The 14,767-nt window shown below is 36.1% G+C and overlaps 1 protein-coding gene across 1 annotated transcript; it reads right to left on the reverse strand.

The window, feature by feature from the left end:
* Positions 1-2,664: 2,664 nt before the first annotated feature.
* On the reverse strand, positions 2,665-13,777 carry LOC132123088 (interferon-induced GTP-binding protein Mx-like). The gene is made up of 2 exons (XM_059533629.1): positions 13,487-13,777; positions 2,665-2,991 (listed from the first exon to the last, which is right to left on the reverse strand). The coding sequence occupies exons 1-2, from the start codon at positions 13,748-13,750 to the stop codon at positions 2,767-2,769; spliced, it is 489 nt and encodes a 162-aa protein (XP_059389612.1). The 5' UTR covers positions 13,751-13,777; the 3' UTR covers positions 2,665-2,766.
* Positions 13,778-14,767: the final 990 nt, after the last annotated feature.

The raw sequence follows: 14,767 nt of genomic DNA on the forward strand, positions 1-14,767 counted from the left end.
CCACAACTGACCTTATTTCAGCCATATTTCAACGTTGAAGGTCAGTTATGTGTCGGCTGGGACAGCAATTAGTCACCAGTGTTGCCAACTTCTTTCAATGGAAAGTAGCTAAACCCTGCCTGAAAAGTCGCTAAATGTCGCTAGATGACGTCATATGCTAATTAGCATAATAATGACGTAAGTGCGTCATATTATCTTGCCCTTTCTGTGCTCATGTACTGCATTTTAATGCAGCCAAAATTCTCAATAAAACGTTTTTTATTATTATATATATTTATATATATTTATGTTTCTGTTAATTAATATTATGACTGAAACGCAGTCCAGCATAACCAGCTCCAGATGTTAATCTCTGCACTAAAATCCTATTCACGACATTGTCTAATGAAATCACATACACATAATATTAAGACAATGGTTGTACTGTGATTTCGGCTATACTTGCATGTAAAATAGAGTTAGAAGCGACAGAATATCTTTTTTTAACTGAAAGTGCAGCTCCTCTCTGCTCGCCGAATAGAGTAGATGCAGAGAGAGAGAGGCGTGTGCGCGCACTGGGAGAGAGAGAGAGAGCTCGTGCTCGTGCGGCAGTACCGGAGAGTCTCAGAGACTAAATAAGGTCTGTCAAAAAAAGTCGCTAGATTTGTCGCTAGTCGCTTTTTTGGAAAAAAGTCGCTATGAGGGTCTGGAAAGTCGCTAAATCTAGCGACAAAGTCAAGATTAACAAAAGATAAATGAGCTATAACAAGTCCCAGTTAGCTAAAAAGCAGTACACGTAGCAAGGGCTTTTAAACAATTTAATAAATAAAAATAAATCATAGAATAGAAAAAGATTAGAGAAAGCTAGTGTTAGAGGTCTTTTTTATAATTGTATAATAGATGGAATGAAAATAAAATACAAAAAGATTAGAAAGGTAGATAGATTTTTATTTTTTTTTACGAATATAATTAGAATAGTGAGTGCTAAAGTTAAGGTGTCAAATAAAGATGTAAGAGTTGGGTTTTAAGCCGATTCTTTAAGATTAAATAATTACTCTCATAATAAACAATAATAATGTTTAATTATATGTTGGCTTTCTCAAGCCCAACAAATCAAACTAAGAAGACAAACTTCAAACAATTTAGTATGTAATAAAACTAATATTACTAATTTATTTCAGAAATGTAACTTAATGTTCACAATTATTTATTAATGTCACACACACCTAGCTAGTGACTTAAAAGATGAGAGTGGTAAATGTTACAGACATATTATCATAGAACTGTTTAGTATATTATTAATTTTTATTTCCACTTCACTTTTATCCTAGGAGACAGAACTATTTAAAACGTATTTATCAGTGGGACAATATTAATACAATACTATAACCTAGAAATAATTTAAAGGGGTCACTTGCAAGTCACAGCAGCATGAATTATGTGCCCTGCAACATCTGATTCATATATTTTGCTAATTAACAGTGAGTGGTGGTTTCAGACATTACAGTGCCGCACTCGTACTGACTCTTATTCTGCCTGAAAGAATGAAAAGGTGTGCTGAACCCGAAGTGATTTGTCCAATCAGATGAAAGGAGCATTTCAGCGGCCGCCCACAAGTGCAAAAGAAATATTGAACCCATAAACCAATTTGTAAACTTCAAATGAAAAATGAGAAATCGAACCAAATTCTAAATTTCTGTATGTTAAACTAAATGGAAAAAAATTATAATAAACGAGCTATTTCATAGTAAATTCAAAATAGTAAATGAAATGAAAAAAAAAAAAAAACATACAGAGACTACACTATTTGGAACATACAACAAACAACTACTGATCACCTCACAACTTTTATGTTAAAACAAAAATGTTTCAGGAACACATGGTTACAACAGCTATAGCAAAAAAATAAAACAGAAGTCAAGTGGGTAAGAGCCCAGACTGCAACTAAAGCAAACACTTATCTCTAATGGTTAGTTCAAATGAAACTAAATTAACATCTAAACCTTAGTTAATTATCAATAAGATCTTTTGTAAATATCTGACAGAAATAAAGTCAGTCTGGTTATAAATAAGTAGAGCTGGTGATGCTCTTTGTGGAGTTGTTTAGATCTTGAGAGATAAAATTTTTTTTTCAGTTGATTTCATCTAAGGGTGTGGCTGAAGTCAGCTGCAGTTCTTGTGTTTCTCTTTCTTTCAGTGATTCTGTTTGTTAACTGCAATGTATATCTTCTTTTTCTGAACTCAACTGAATTAAGTTCAGAGTACTCATAACGGTTAGATTTAAAACTTTAAGGTTTAAAATATATATATATGGAAATCCTCAAAAAGACTTTTTAAATTAATACATTTATTTTCTGCTTAATGAACCAAAAATACAGAGGGGCAACATTACAGTCATTACCACTCATACTCTGACAATATCAGTCATGCATTTACATCTTACATTAATGTTCTAGGAAATCTTTCAAATCAATGGCAAATGTAATCTTATTTTCATAGATAAAATCAATAAATAATTTGTATAGCACTGATTACTGATGTTCTCCTCATGATTTGTGAGCATTTAGCTTTTTGCAGTGCTAAAATGCTACATAAATAATTTCTGGGTTTTAGGCAAAAAAACAAAACGAATCAGTAACATATAATAGAATTTCAGTAACTCTAAAAGCAATCTGCGACATGTATCTTAAATTGTGTCTCACTGATTTCAATGATTGATAGAACTGAAACTGAAATTTCCGTAATATGCTACATGTATTTAAACCCCTGATGTTTAATAAAATGGTCTCAGAGTCTATTGCTTATCAGTTCTTGAGCTTGTGTGAGGCGCTCCAGACGCTGCTTTAGATCAGCTCTCCTTCGCCCTCGGTCTGAGTCTTCACTCAGCAATTTGAACACATCTGCTTCGTTCCTCAGTTCTAGCATTTGATGCCGTAATATCTTAGCTGCATCCTTCAGCATGAAGAGGATTATCAGCATAGGCACATAGTCTGTGAGACGCTGATAGACAACCTATATGGAGACAGGACATTAATTATAACATCCACTTTGAAATTTGAGATTGGTTGCCCTTTGATCTCTTTGGAAAACCTCTAGTACTATTGCACTGGCAATGTGTGTTTAGGTGCATGTGTGCACATACAGACAGAATTAGTTAAATAGTTATTAAATGAGCATCATCACCTATTCCCTTCTTTAAAATTGATGCATTTAGCAGACACTTTTATCCAAAGCAACTTACAATGCATTCAGGCTAAAAATTTTTACCTAACATGGTTTCCCTGGCAGAGGTGTAACGTCCAGGGGTCAGAAAGTAAAAGTTCTGCCATATTTTTGTTCCGCCCATGAACTCAGCAGCTGATTTCACCAGAGGAGGAACCAAGTCATTCCTTCCAAGTCACAAATGAGTCTCAAGTTAAATCCCAAGTCCTCAAAGAGTTAAAGTCAATGAGATAATTAAGAGACTAATTAAATGATGATTGTGCATTAGTGATAAACACCTGCTGTTATTGTGCGTTACAGAGGATCAGATGCTGATGTTTTATTGGTTAAAATGATGCCACCATAATGGAGATCAGTGTTTGCTTTAGTTAGGCTCTTGACCCTTGGATTCTTGTGTTACGTATATCCCTGGAGAAGTACATGTGTTGTTATAAAGCAGTAAGACCAGTGTCCACTATTAGCTGGTTTTACATGATAAAGTAATTATTAGACACCAGCCTGCTTATTTCCAAAACAACTTTATTTCACTTAACATATGTTCAGATTTTAAATAACCTACCTTGTGGAACTGCCACATGCAAATTAATTGGTTTAAAAGTTATAATGAATTAATTTAAAATCTAATTTATGTTACGAATATATATTTTTGAACACTTGGTCTGATAAGATGCACAGACATCATGACCCAGCATATGAATCTCAACAATGGTGACAATCAACAAACTGTATCATGCTGAAGTCCATGCTGGGTAAGACCATAGTAAAAACTCCCATCATGCACTGTAACATGAATAGTTATTGTCACCACTGTTGAGGATCATATGATGAGTGCTCATGTCTAAAATCCTGAGCCATTACGAAAACCTTTTCCCAATCTTTAAGCATTACGATAAAATTTGTTTAATAGGACTTTTTCTATAGTTCAGTTATAGCTGAACATCATTTTACAAACCAAAGAGAGATACCTTCATGACGTTCACTTCAATGTTTTAGAAAGAATAAAAAGCCATTTAATCCGCTCTTTCAAGCTTTTAATGCAGCAATGAGTTAACATTTACTATGTAACACAACCACAAGTGCTTGAAAGCAAATTATGTTAAATTATTAAAAGGGTCAAGAGCCCAACTAAAGCAAACACTTTAACACATCTCCATGACGGTGGCATCATTTTAACCAATAAATCATCCAAGCCTCTGTAATTCTCAATAACAGCAGGTGTTTATCACTAATGCAAAATCATAATTTAATTAGTCACTTAATTATCTCACTAACTTTAACTCTTTTAGGACTTTGGATTTAACTCGAGACTCATTTTTCACTTGGAAGGAATGACTTGGTTCCTCAGCTGCTGAGTTCATGGGTGGAGCAAAAATATGGCAGGACTTTTACTTTCTGACCCCTGGACTTTACACCTCTGTTCCCTGGGAATGAAACCAACAACCTCTTGTGCTGCTAACACAATGCTCTACCACTGAGCCACACGTACATAAAAATAAACATGCCATGTACAACCAAATGGGGTTTTCACATTACGCTGCATAAGAACCTTTTTTTTTGGTGTCCCAAAGAACCTTTTCATTGAAAAGTTTTTCAAACTTTACTATAAATGTATTTGTAAAAAATACATTTATAATTTATATTTGAAAATTCCTTTTATAAAACAGGATGCATTTTTGTCACACACTCATTTGTTATTCGTTACCTGTCCTTTATTTTGACAGATATCTTCTTGGGAAAAAGATATCTGTTCACTGATTAAGAAGTTGTTGCGTGTTTTATAAATTAATTCCTTCATTTTAGTAAAACGTGAGGAACTGTATAATTTTGCTCCCATCATGTAGGTCTAATTAAAACATGAAATGAATAAATTAAAACTGCACGATTTAGCTAAATCCTTGAAACTCTAAAGAATGGACTGATTAATAAAACGTCCTCACGTTTATACTCCAGTTCTCTTATTCAATTAAATCAAGGCCACAAGTCACCCGACTGGAGCAGCTTCGAAGGGAGGGCCCTGAACAGTGTAAAAAGTGATTCTATAGGACTTCTTTTATACTAATAGGACTTCTTTTTCTATAGTTCAGTTATAGCTGAACATCATTTTACAAACCAAAGAGAGATACCTTCATGACGTTCACTTCAATGTTTTAGAAAGAATAAAAAGCCATTTAATCCGCTCTTTCAAGCTTTTAATGCAGCAATGAGTTAACATTTACTATGTAACACAACCACAAGTGCTTGAAAGCAAATTATGTTAAATTATTAAAAGGGTCAAGAGCCCAACTAAAGCAAACACTTTAACACATCTCCATGACGGTGGCATCATTTTAACCAATAAATCATCCAAGCCTCTGTAATTCTCAATAACAGCAGGTGTTTATCACTAATGCAAAATCATAATTTAATTAGTCACTTAATTATCTCACTAACTTTAACTCTTTTAGGACTTTGGATTTAACTCGAGACTCATTTTTCACTTGGAAGGAATGACTTGGTTCCTCAGCTGCTGAGTTCATGGGTGGAACAAAAATATGGCAGGACTTTTACTTTCTGACCCCTGGACTTTACACCTCTGTTCCCTGGGAATGAAACCAACAACCTCTTGTGCTGCTAACACAATGCTCTACCACTGAGCCACACGTACATAAAAATAAACATGCCATGTACAACCAAATGGGGTTTTCACATTACGCTGCATAAGAACCTTTTTTTTTGGTGTCCCAAAGAACCTTTTCATTGAAAAGTTTTTCAAACTTTACTATAAATGTATTTGTAAAAAATACATTTATAATTTATATTTGAAAATTCCTTTTATAAAACAGGATGCATTTTTGTCACACACTCATTTGTTATTCGTTACCTGTCCTTTATTTTGACAGATATCTTCTTGGGAAAAAGATATCTGTTCACTGATTAAGAAGTTGTTGCGTGTTTTATAAATTAATTCCTTCATTTTAGTAAAACGTGAGGAACTGTATAATTTTGCTCCCATCATGTAGGTCTAATTAAAACATGAAATGAATAAATTAAAACTGCACGATTTAGCTAAATCATTGAAACTCTAAAGAATGGACTGATTAATAAAACGTCCTCACGTTTATACTCCAGTTCTCTTATTCAATTAAATCAAGGCCACAAGTCACCCGACTGGAGCAGCTTCGAAGGGAGGGCCCTGAACAGTGTAAAAAGTGATTCTCTATATTTACTCCAAAAAATTGTGACAAAAGATTACAAGCAATATTATTAATTACATTTAACACATTGTTATTAATTAGAAATAATCAAATTAGATGCCTACAAGCACACTGTAAAACCCGACAAGTTAACTTAACTCAAATCATTTGAGTAAACCGATTGCCTTGACTTTAAAACCCGACAATTAAACTTAACTCAAACGGTTTGAGTAAACAGATATCCTTAAGTTATGTTAACTCAAACCGTTTGAGGCAACCGATTGCCTTAAACCATTTAAGTTGAAAAAACTAACAGATATGAGTAATCTAAACTTAATTCAGTTGAGTTCACTGAAAGAAGATGTACTTTGCAATTAAGTGATTAAGTGATTAATTGAGTGATAATTGAGCTTTAGTGATGAACACCTGCTGTTAACAAACAGAATCACTGAAGAAAAGAGAGAAGGGAACTACAGCTGACTTCAGACACAGCCTCACTCAAACCTGACAAGTTATGTTAACTCAAACCGTTTGAGGAAACCGATTGCCTTAAACCATTTAAGTTGAAAAAACTAACAGTTATGAGTACTCTGAACTTAATTCAGTTGAGTTCACTGAAAGAAGATGTACATTGCAATTAAGTAATTAAGTGATTAACTAAGTGCTGATTGAGCATTAGTGATGAACAGCTGCTGTTAACAAACAGAATCACTGAAGAAAAGAGAAACACAAGAACTACTACAACTGACTTCAGACACAGCCTTAGATGAAATCAACTGAAATAAAATACATGAAATGTCTCAAGATCTGATTAAACAACCCCACAAACAGCATCACCAGCTCCACTTATTAATAACCAGACTGACTTTATTTCTGTCAGACGTCTACAGAAGATCTTATTGAGAATGTACTAAGGTTTAGATGTTGATTTATTGTTTCATTTGAAGTAACCATGTTAAAGATCAGTGTTTGCTTTAGTTGGGCTCTTGACCCTTGACTTCTGTCTTAGTCTTTTCTTTGGCTGTTATAACCGTGTGTTTCTAAAACACATTTGTTGTAACTCAGAAGCCCAGAAGAATTGCCATCAGGTGTTAACCTGTACCTAGGTGTAGGTTGTTATACTTTATATAGGTGTTGATAGTTATTCATTATTATTCACAATTATTGATCCGTACAGAGTCTAATCTCTGATGAAATAAATGTGCAATTAGTAGAAGTGGACCTAGTAAAAAGTACACTAAGATTCAGTTAATATAAAAATGACTTCATAAAAATTTTGTACACATACATTTTTCTTCTATGCCAATAGTTGGTCAAACACAGACATTAATAATCAGAATATTAACCTCTACAATGGTGACGAAAAAAACATGCTGCAATGCATGCTGGGTACTATTGTAGTACAAAACTCATCCATGGCTCCCAGCATGCTCTGCAGCATTTTTTTTATGGTCACCATTGTTGAGGTTCATATGCTGATTATTGATGTCTTTGTGCGTCTGTTTGACATCATAGAAGACAACACTATTTGAAAAGTCATTCAGATTAACTGATTATCACAGAACCACTTCCACTTAGAATCACTTTTACTATAGAATCAATCAAATTTTACAACACCTATTTCATCAGAGATTAGACTCAGTACAGTTCAATAATTGATGATTATCATCACCAATATAAAGTATGACAACCTACACCTAGATACAGGTTATCACCTGATGGCATTTCTTCTGGGCTTTTGAATTACAACAAATGTGTTTTAGAAACACACAGTTATAACAGCCAGAGAAAACACTAAGACAGAAATCAAGGGTCAAGAGCCCAACTAAAGCAAACACTGATCTCTAACATGGTTACTTCAAATGAAACAATAAATCAACATCTAAACCTTAGTTCATTCTCAATAAGATCTTCTGTAGACGTCTGACAGAAATAAAGTCAGTCTGGTTATTAATAAGTGGAGCTGGTGATGCTGTTTGTGGGGTTGTTTAATCAGATCTTGAGAGATTTCATGTATTTTATTTCAGTTGATTTCATCTAAGGCTGTGTCTGAAATCAGTTGTAGTAGTTCTTGTGTTTCTCTTTTTTTCAGTGATTCTGTTTGTTAACAGCAGCTGTTCATCACTAATGCTCAATCAGCACTCAGTTAATCACTTAATTACTTAATTGCAAAGTTTTAAAACTTACATGGTTTAAATCAAGGGAATCTGTTTACTCAAACGGTTTGAGTTAAGTTTACTTGTCGGGTTTTACAGTGCACATACGAGGAATTTGTTTTCGTGACAGAAGCTCCGCAGTGCAACATAATGACAGTGACAAAACAAAAAACACAAAATGGAATAAAAAAGGTAAGGAACGAAAATATACAAATTGACAATGTATGGCAAGTATATTACAATGAGCATTATGTATGTACAGGTATATTATGTGCAAAAATTTAAGTGTACGCTAAGTATGTGTGTTAGATAAATAAGTGTATGTATATATAAATATAAATAGTGTAGTGTGTTCCACAGTTTTGATCAATTGTTCATTAGATGGATTGCCTGAAGGAAGAAACTTTTCCTGTGTCTGGTCGTTCTGGTGCTCAGTGCTCTGTAGCATCGACCAGATGGCAACAGTTCAAAGAGGCAGTGTGCTGGATGTGAGGGGTCCAGAGTGATTTTGCCAGCCCTTTTGCTCACTCTGGAAAAGTACAGTTCTTGAATATATGGGAGGGTTGAACCGATGATTCGCTCAGCAGTCCGGACTACCCTCTGTAGTCTTCTGAGGTCAGATTTAGAAGCTGAGCTGAACCAGACAGTTACTGAAGTGCAGAAGATGGATTCGATGATGGTGGAGTAGAACTGTTTCAGCTCCTGTGGCAGGTTAAACTTCCTCAGCTGGCGAAGGAAGTACAACCTCTGCTGGGCCTTTTTCACAATGTAGTCAATGTGAACGTCCCACTTCAGGTCCTGAGAGATAGTGGTGCCCAGGAACCTGAATGACTCCACTGCAGTCACAGTGCTGTTCATGATGGTGAGTGGGGGGAGTGCAGGGGGGTTTTTCCCGAAGTCCACGATCACCTCCACTGTTTTGAGTGTGTTAAGCTCCAGGTTGTTGAGACTGCACCAGACAGCCAGCTCTTTAACCTCCTGTCTGTAAGCAGATTCATCACCGTCCTGAAAGAGGCCGATGAGTGTGGTGTCGTCTGCACACTTCAGGAGCTTGACAGAGGGGTCCTTAGATGTGCAATCGTTGGTGTACAGGGAGAAGAGCAGTGGGGAGAGAACACAGCCCTGGGGAGCTCCGGTGCTGATTGTACGGGTGCTGGATGTGTATTTTCCCAGCCTTACTTGCTGCTGCCTGTCTGTCAGGAAGCTGTTAATCCACTGACAGATGGAGGTGGGCACGGAGAGCTGAGTTAGTTTGGGCAGGAGGAGGTTTGGGATGATCGTGTTAAAGGCCAAGCTGAAGTACACAAACAGGATCCTCACATAAGTCCCCGGTCTGTCTAGGTGTTGCAGAAAATAATGCAGTCCAATGTTTACTGCATCGTCCACAGACCTGTTTGCTCTGTAGGCAAACTGAAGAGGATCCAGCAAGGGTCCAGTGATGTCCTTCAGGTGGGCCAGCACCAGTTTTTCAAATGACTTCATGACCACAGACGTTAGAGCCACAGGCCTGTAGTCATTTAGTCCTGTAATCTTGGATTTCTTTGGGATGGGGATGATGGTGCAGCGTTTGAAGCATGAAGGGACTTCGCACAGCTCCAGCGATCTGTTGAAGATCTTTGTGAAGATGGGGGCGGGCTGGTCAGCACAGGATTTCAGACAGGCCGGTGTAACACAATCTGGGCCTGGTACTTTTTTCCTTTTCTGCTTCCGGAACACCTGGCACAACGAATCCTCGCTGATCTGAATTGCAGGTGTGGGGGAGAGGGGGGATGCAGGAGGTGTGAATGGTGAGAGCGCTTGATTGGAGACGTGTTCAGGGCGGGCTGCAGGAGTTTTGAATGGTGTGAATGGTTGTGTGGGGAGGCGTTCAGGGCAGGTGATGGGTGTTCTTTCAAACCTGTAGTAAAACTCGTTCAGATCGTCTGCCAGTCGTTGATTCTCCACAGTGCTGGGGGTGGTGTCTTGTAATTGGTGATCTTCTTTAGACTTTTCCACACTGATGCGGAGTCGTTCGAAGTAAACTGAGTCCTTATTTTTCCCGAATAATTCCTCTTTGCCACTTTGATCTCATTTTCCAGTGTGTATTTAGCCTGTTTATACAAGACATTGTCCCCCTTCCTGTAAGCATCTTCTTTGGCCTGACGGAGCTGTCTTGAGTTTTGCAGTGAACCACGGTTTGTCATTGTTGTAATGAAGTTGAGTCCTGGTAGGAATGCATATATCCTCACAGAAACTGATATATGATGTTACGGTCTCTGTGAGTTCATCCAGATCGGTGGCAGCAGCTTTAAAAATACTCCAGTCAGTGAGGTCAAAACAAGATTGTAAATCCTGCTCTGCTTCGAGCAGAGCATATCTAATGTCAAGCTTTTTACAAATTCACATTTTTGTTGCTTACATAAATATGATACAGTCATCATGTTCAAAAGGTTGTGTCTTAAGGCCCCCAAAACAGAGTTATTGAAGACACCTAAATTTCACGAACAGAATCACTGAAGGAAAAAAGGGTAAATTATTGGTTACCATTATAGTGGTCAGTGTTTTCTTTAGTTGTGCTCTTGACCCTTGATTGATTAACATTACATTTTGTATTGTTGTTGTAACTCAGTTATAACAGCTAGATAAATTCAGAGAAAAGATGATCAGGTGGTGATGGTTATGCTTTTACATAATTTTTGGTTTATCTGAATTTATTAAGAGCCTGACCTGTGAGTTAAACTAACATTCATTATAACAACCTTGTGAACCTGTTTCAAAAACTGATTTGGCTTTATTAAAATGTGTGAATAATCGCATTCAATATATAAACTCTAAGTTTTTCAGATGAACAAAGCACAAGGTTTTCTTGCATAATTAGCATTTTAATTGTGTGGTCGGACATTTCATATATTAGCCTATATATTCACATTCATAAATCGGGGATTAAACGTCGAGTTATGTTCTGTATGCTAAATTTGAAAAGAAGCGTATGTGCACAGTACTTATAACTATGTTAAGCATTTTGCAAGATTGATATGCTAAATGGCCAACTGACCCGGTTTACTCATTAATTTTGTTCACAAACTATTGTACCAGTTAATTTCATTCATGAACGACATGTATCCGTTCATTCAACACATTCACGAACGACATGGGTATCAGTTCAGTCATTTCATTCACAAACAACATGTATCCGTTCATTCAACTCGTTCGCAAACGACATGTACCAGTTCAGTCATTTCATTCACGAACGATATCTCTACACAGCAAAATCCCCAGTGTTATTTTAACACTCTGAGTATGGACACATATAAACACTGAAGTAGTGTTAAAAGTAACACTGAAGCAGAGTTGAAGTTAATGAGATAATTAGGAAGTTAATTGAGTTATGATTGACCATTGTTGAAGACACCTGATGTTAACAAGCAGAAACACAAACAAGAAAATCACAATTTGTGTGTCACCATTATAGTGGTCAGTGTTTGCATGACTACTGGCCTGGCATGTATAGCATAGTATTCTTTAACCTATTGTTTTTGTTGGTTGTTTGTTTTTGTCCGATGAAATCAGTATTTTTGTGTAAATTTTACTTATTTTTTTCCATGTTATTCTACTCATTTTGAAGGTTGCTTGTAAGTATCTAATTTGATTATTTCTAATTAATTAATAACTAATTAATAATATTTCTTGTAATCTTTTGCTAATTTTATTAATGTCAATGTCAATGTCACCTTTATTTATATAGCGCTTTAAACAAAATACATTGCGTCAAAGCAACTGAACAACATTCATTAGGAAAACAGTGTCAATAATGCAAAGATGATAGTTAAAGGCAGTTCATCATTGGATTCAGTTATGTCATCTCTGTTCAGTTAAATAGTGTCTGTCCATTTATTTGCAATCAAGTCAACGATATCGCTGTAGATGAAGTGTCCCCAACTAAGCAAGCCAGAGGCGACAGCGGCAAGGAACCGAAACTCCATCGGTGACAGAATGGAGAAAAAAAACCTTGGGAGAAACCAGGCTCAGTTGGGGGGCCAGTTCTCCTCTGACCAGACGAAACCAGTAGTTCAATTCCAGGCTGCAGCAAAGTCAGATTGTGCAGAAGAATCATCTGTTTCCTGTGGTCTTGTCCTGGTGCTCCTCTGAGACAAGGTCTTTACAGGGGATCTGTATCTGGGGCTCTAGTTGTCCTGGTCTCCGCTGTCTTTCAGGGATGTAGAGGTCCTTTCTATTTCTATTAAGTAAATATACAGAATCAGTTTTTACAGTGTAGGTCTCCGAGGACTATAAATAAGTCCCAGGTCAGCACAGTATGAGGATGAGGCGGATTCAATCGCCAAGCTCCACTCAGAAACTTAATGACAATTTAAGACACAAGAGTATGATTCTTCATGATGGCTATCACACATACTTTGAGTGTGGAAGAGATGCACTCAGTGGTTGAATTGTTGGGGTTAGGGTTTGATCCATAGCTAATTTTAAACGATTAAAAAAAAATGTCTAAAAACTTTTTTTTTTTTTTTTAATGAAAAATTAGCCTTATAAAACAAACTGTTATTTTTATATCTTTTTTTATCCTACCGGGGAGTGAAATGGACGAATTTGGTTCAGTACTGTTAATGAAACAATATTTCGTTGAATGTGTTTCACAGGGGAGATGCTTTTTGTAATTTTTTTTACCACCACGGGGATGCCATCCTCCGCATCACCCCTCAATTTGAGCCCTGGGTGCACTTTTTATACAGCAGCCCTTGCAGAAAGTTCAACATGGATGACACGTCACAAAATAATGGGTCCTGATTCTGTGCTGCACACCAGTCAGTGAAAACTGACCATTTAAGTGTGTAGATGTATCTCAAAGACTGGGCTCTAGCCTCCAAAATTGTATTAGTCACACTTGTAGGGAGCTGTAAAGACTTAATATTGTCACAGCCAATAAATAAATACATTTCATAGTAGGAGTTAACCACCCACCTCATAATAGAGAACCAGTTTGTCTGGAACTAGGTTTCTTGTATCCAACAATGCACAGCCTTTGGAATTAAAAATCTTGTTCTCATCATCATAGACGTTAGTGTCAGTGTCAGTGTCCATCAGAGCTTTCTGTGGCACATCAGAGTTGTCGAGTTTCCTTTGTAATACCTTGTCCTGGGTGAAGACCAGTTGCTCCATATCAATAAACTCCTTGATTCTTTTCTCCACTTTGGCCTCTTGCTTTGACTGAATGTCATTAATCATTTTCTGAGGAGTACAACATAATGTATATATTGTGAAAAAGTGCACTCTAACCTAAAAAAAAACTCTCTCTCTCTCTCTATATACACACACACACATACATATATGTATGTATATATATATATATATATATATATATATATATATATATATATATATATATATGTATATATATATATATATATATATATATATATATATATATATATATATATACATATATACACACACACACACACACACATATAAGTTCATGAAATTATCTGTTAGAAACTTTATCAAAAACAGAAGCATTTAACACTAGTAGGCTACACAGATATGTTGGTTAGATCAGTGGTTTTCAACCTGTGGGCCCCTAGTGGGTCGCGATGGTACTGTAGATGGGCCACCAATTACAATTAAATTATATAATAATATTGTTAATATATGTAAAAATGTCTAAGTCATAACATAATAACATCATTTCATATATATATATATTTTTTTTTTTGCATTAGTGACATTTAATTTGGAGCAAGATAAAGTGGAGGAGTGACTGTGTCAGACAAGTGTCACTTCTCACACATCTGATTGGTCCAACTTCAGTTTGAGATATCTAACCCAGAACATAACCTCCCCCGGAGCAGGTTAGCCGTGGAGTGTAAGTTACTATGGCAATGAATGCCGCTAAAAGCCAAGCCACTTAAGTGGTACCTAAAACCCACACTCTCAGAAAATAAAGTACATAATTGTACCTTTAGGGGTACAATAGCTTGTCACTGGGGCTGTACCCTCAAGGGTACAGCTTTTGTACCCTTGGCATTGGGTACAAATTTGTACCCTTGTGATTTGTACCTTAAGAGACCAGTTTTGTACCTGTGGTGACAATTTTGAACCTTTATTTAACAGTACAAAAATTCACCCTTCAAAAAGGGTACAATCGTTTACTATAATGAGATATGATTATATATATATATATATATATATATATATATATATTAGCACACACGCTGAATTAAAATCAGAATTTACTAAATTCTT

This window comes from Carassius carassius, chromosome 41 (genome assembly GCF_963082965.1).
Source record: "Carassius carassius chromosome 41, fCarCar2.1, whole genome shotgun sequence".
In the NCBI taxonomy this organism is placed as follows: domain Eukaryota; kingdom Metazoa; phylum Chordata; class Actinopteri; order Cypriniformes; family Cyprinidae; genus Carassius; species Carassius carassius.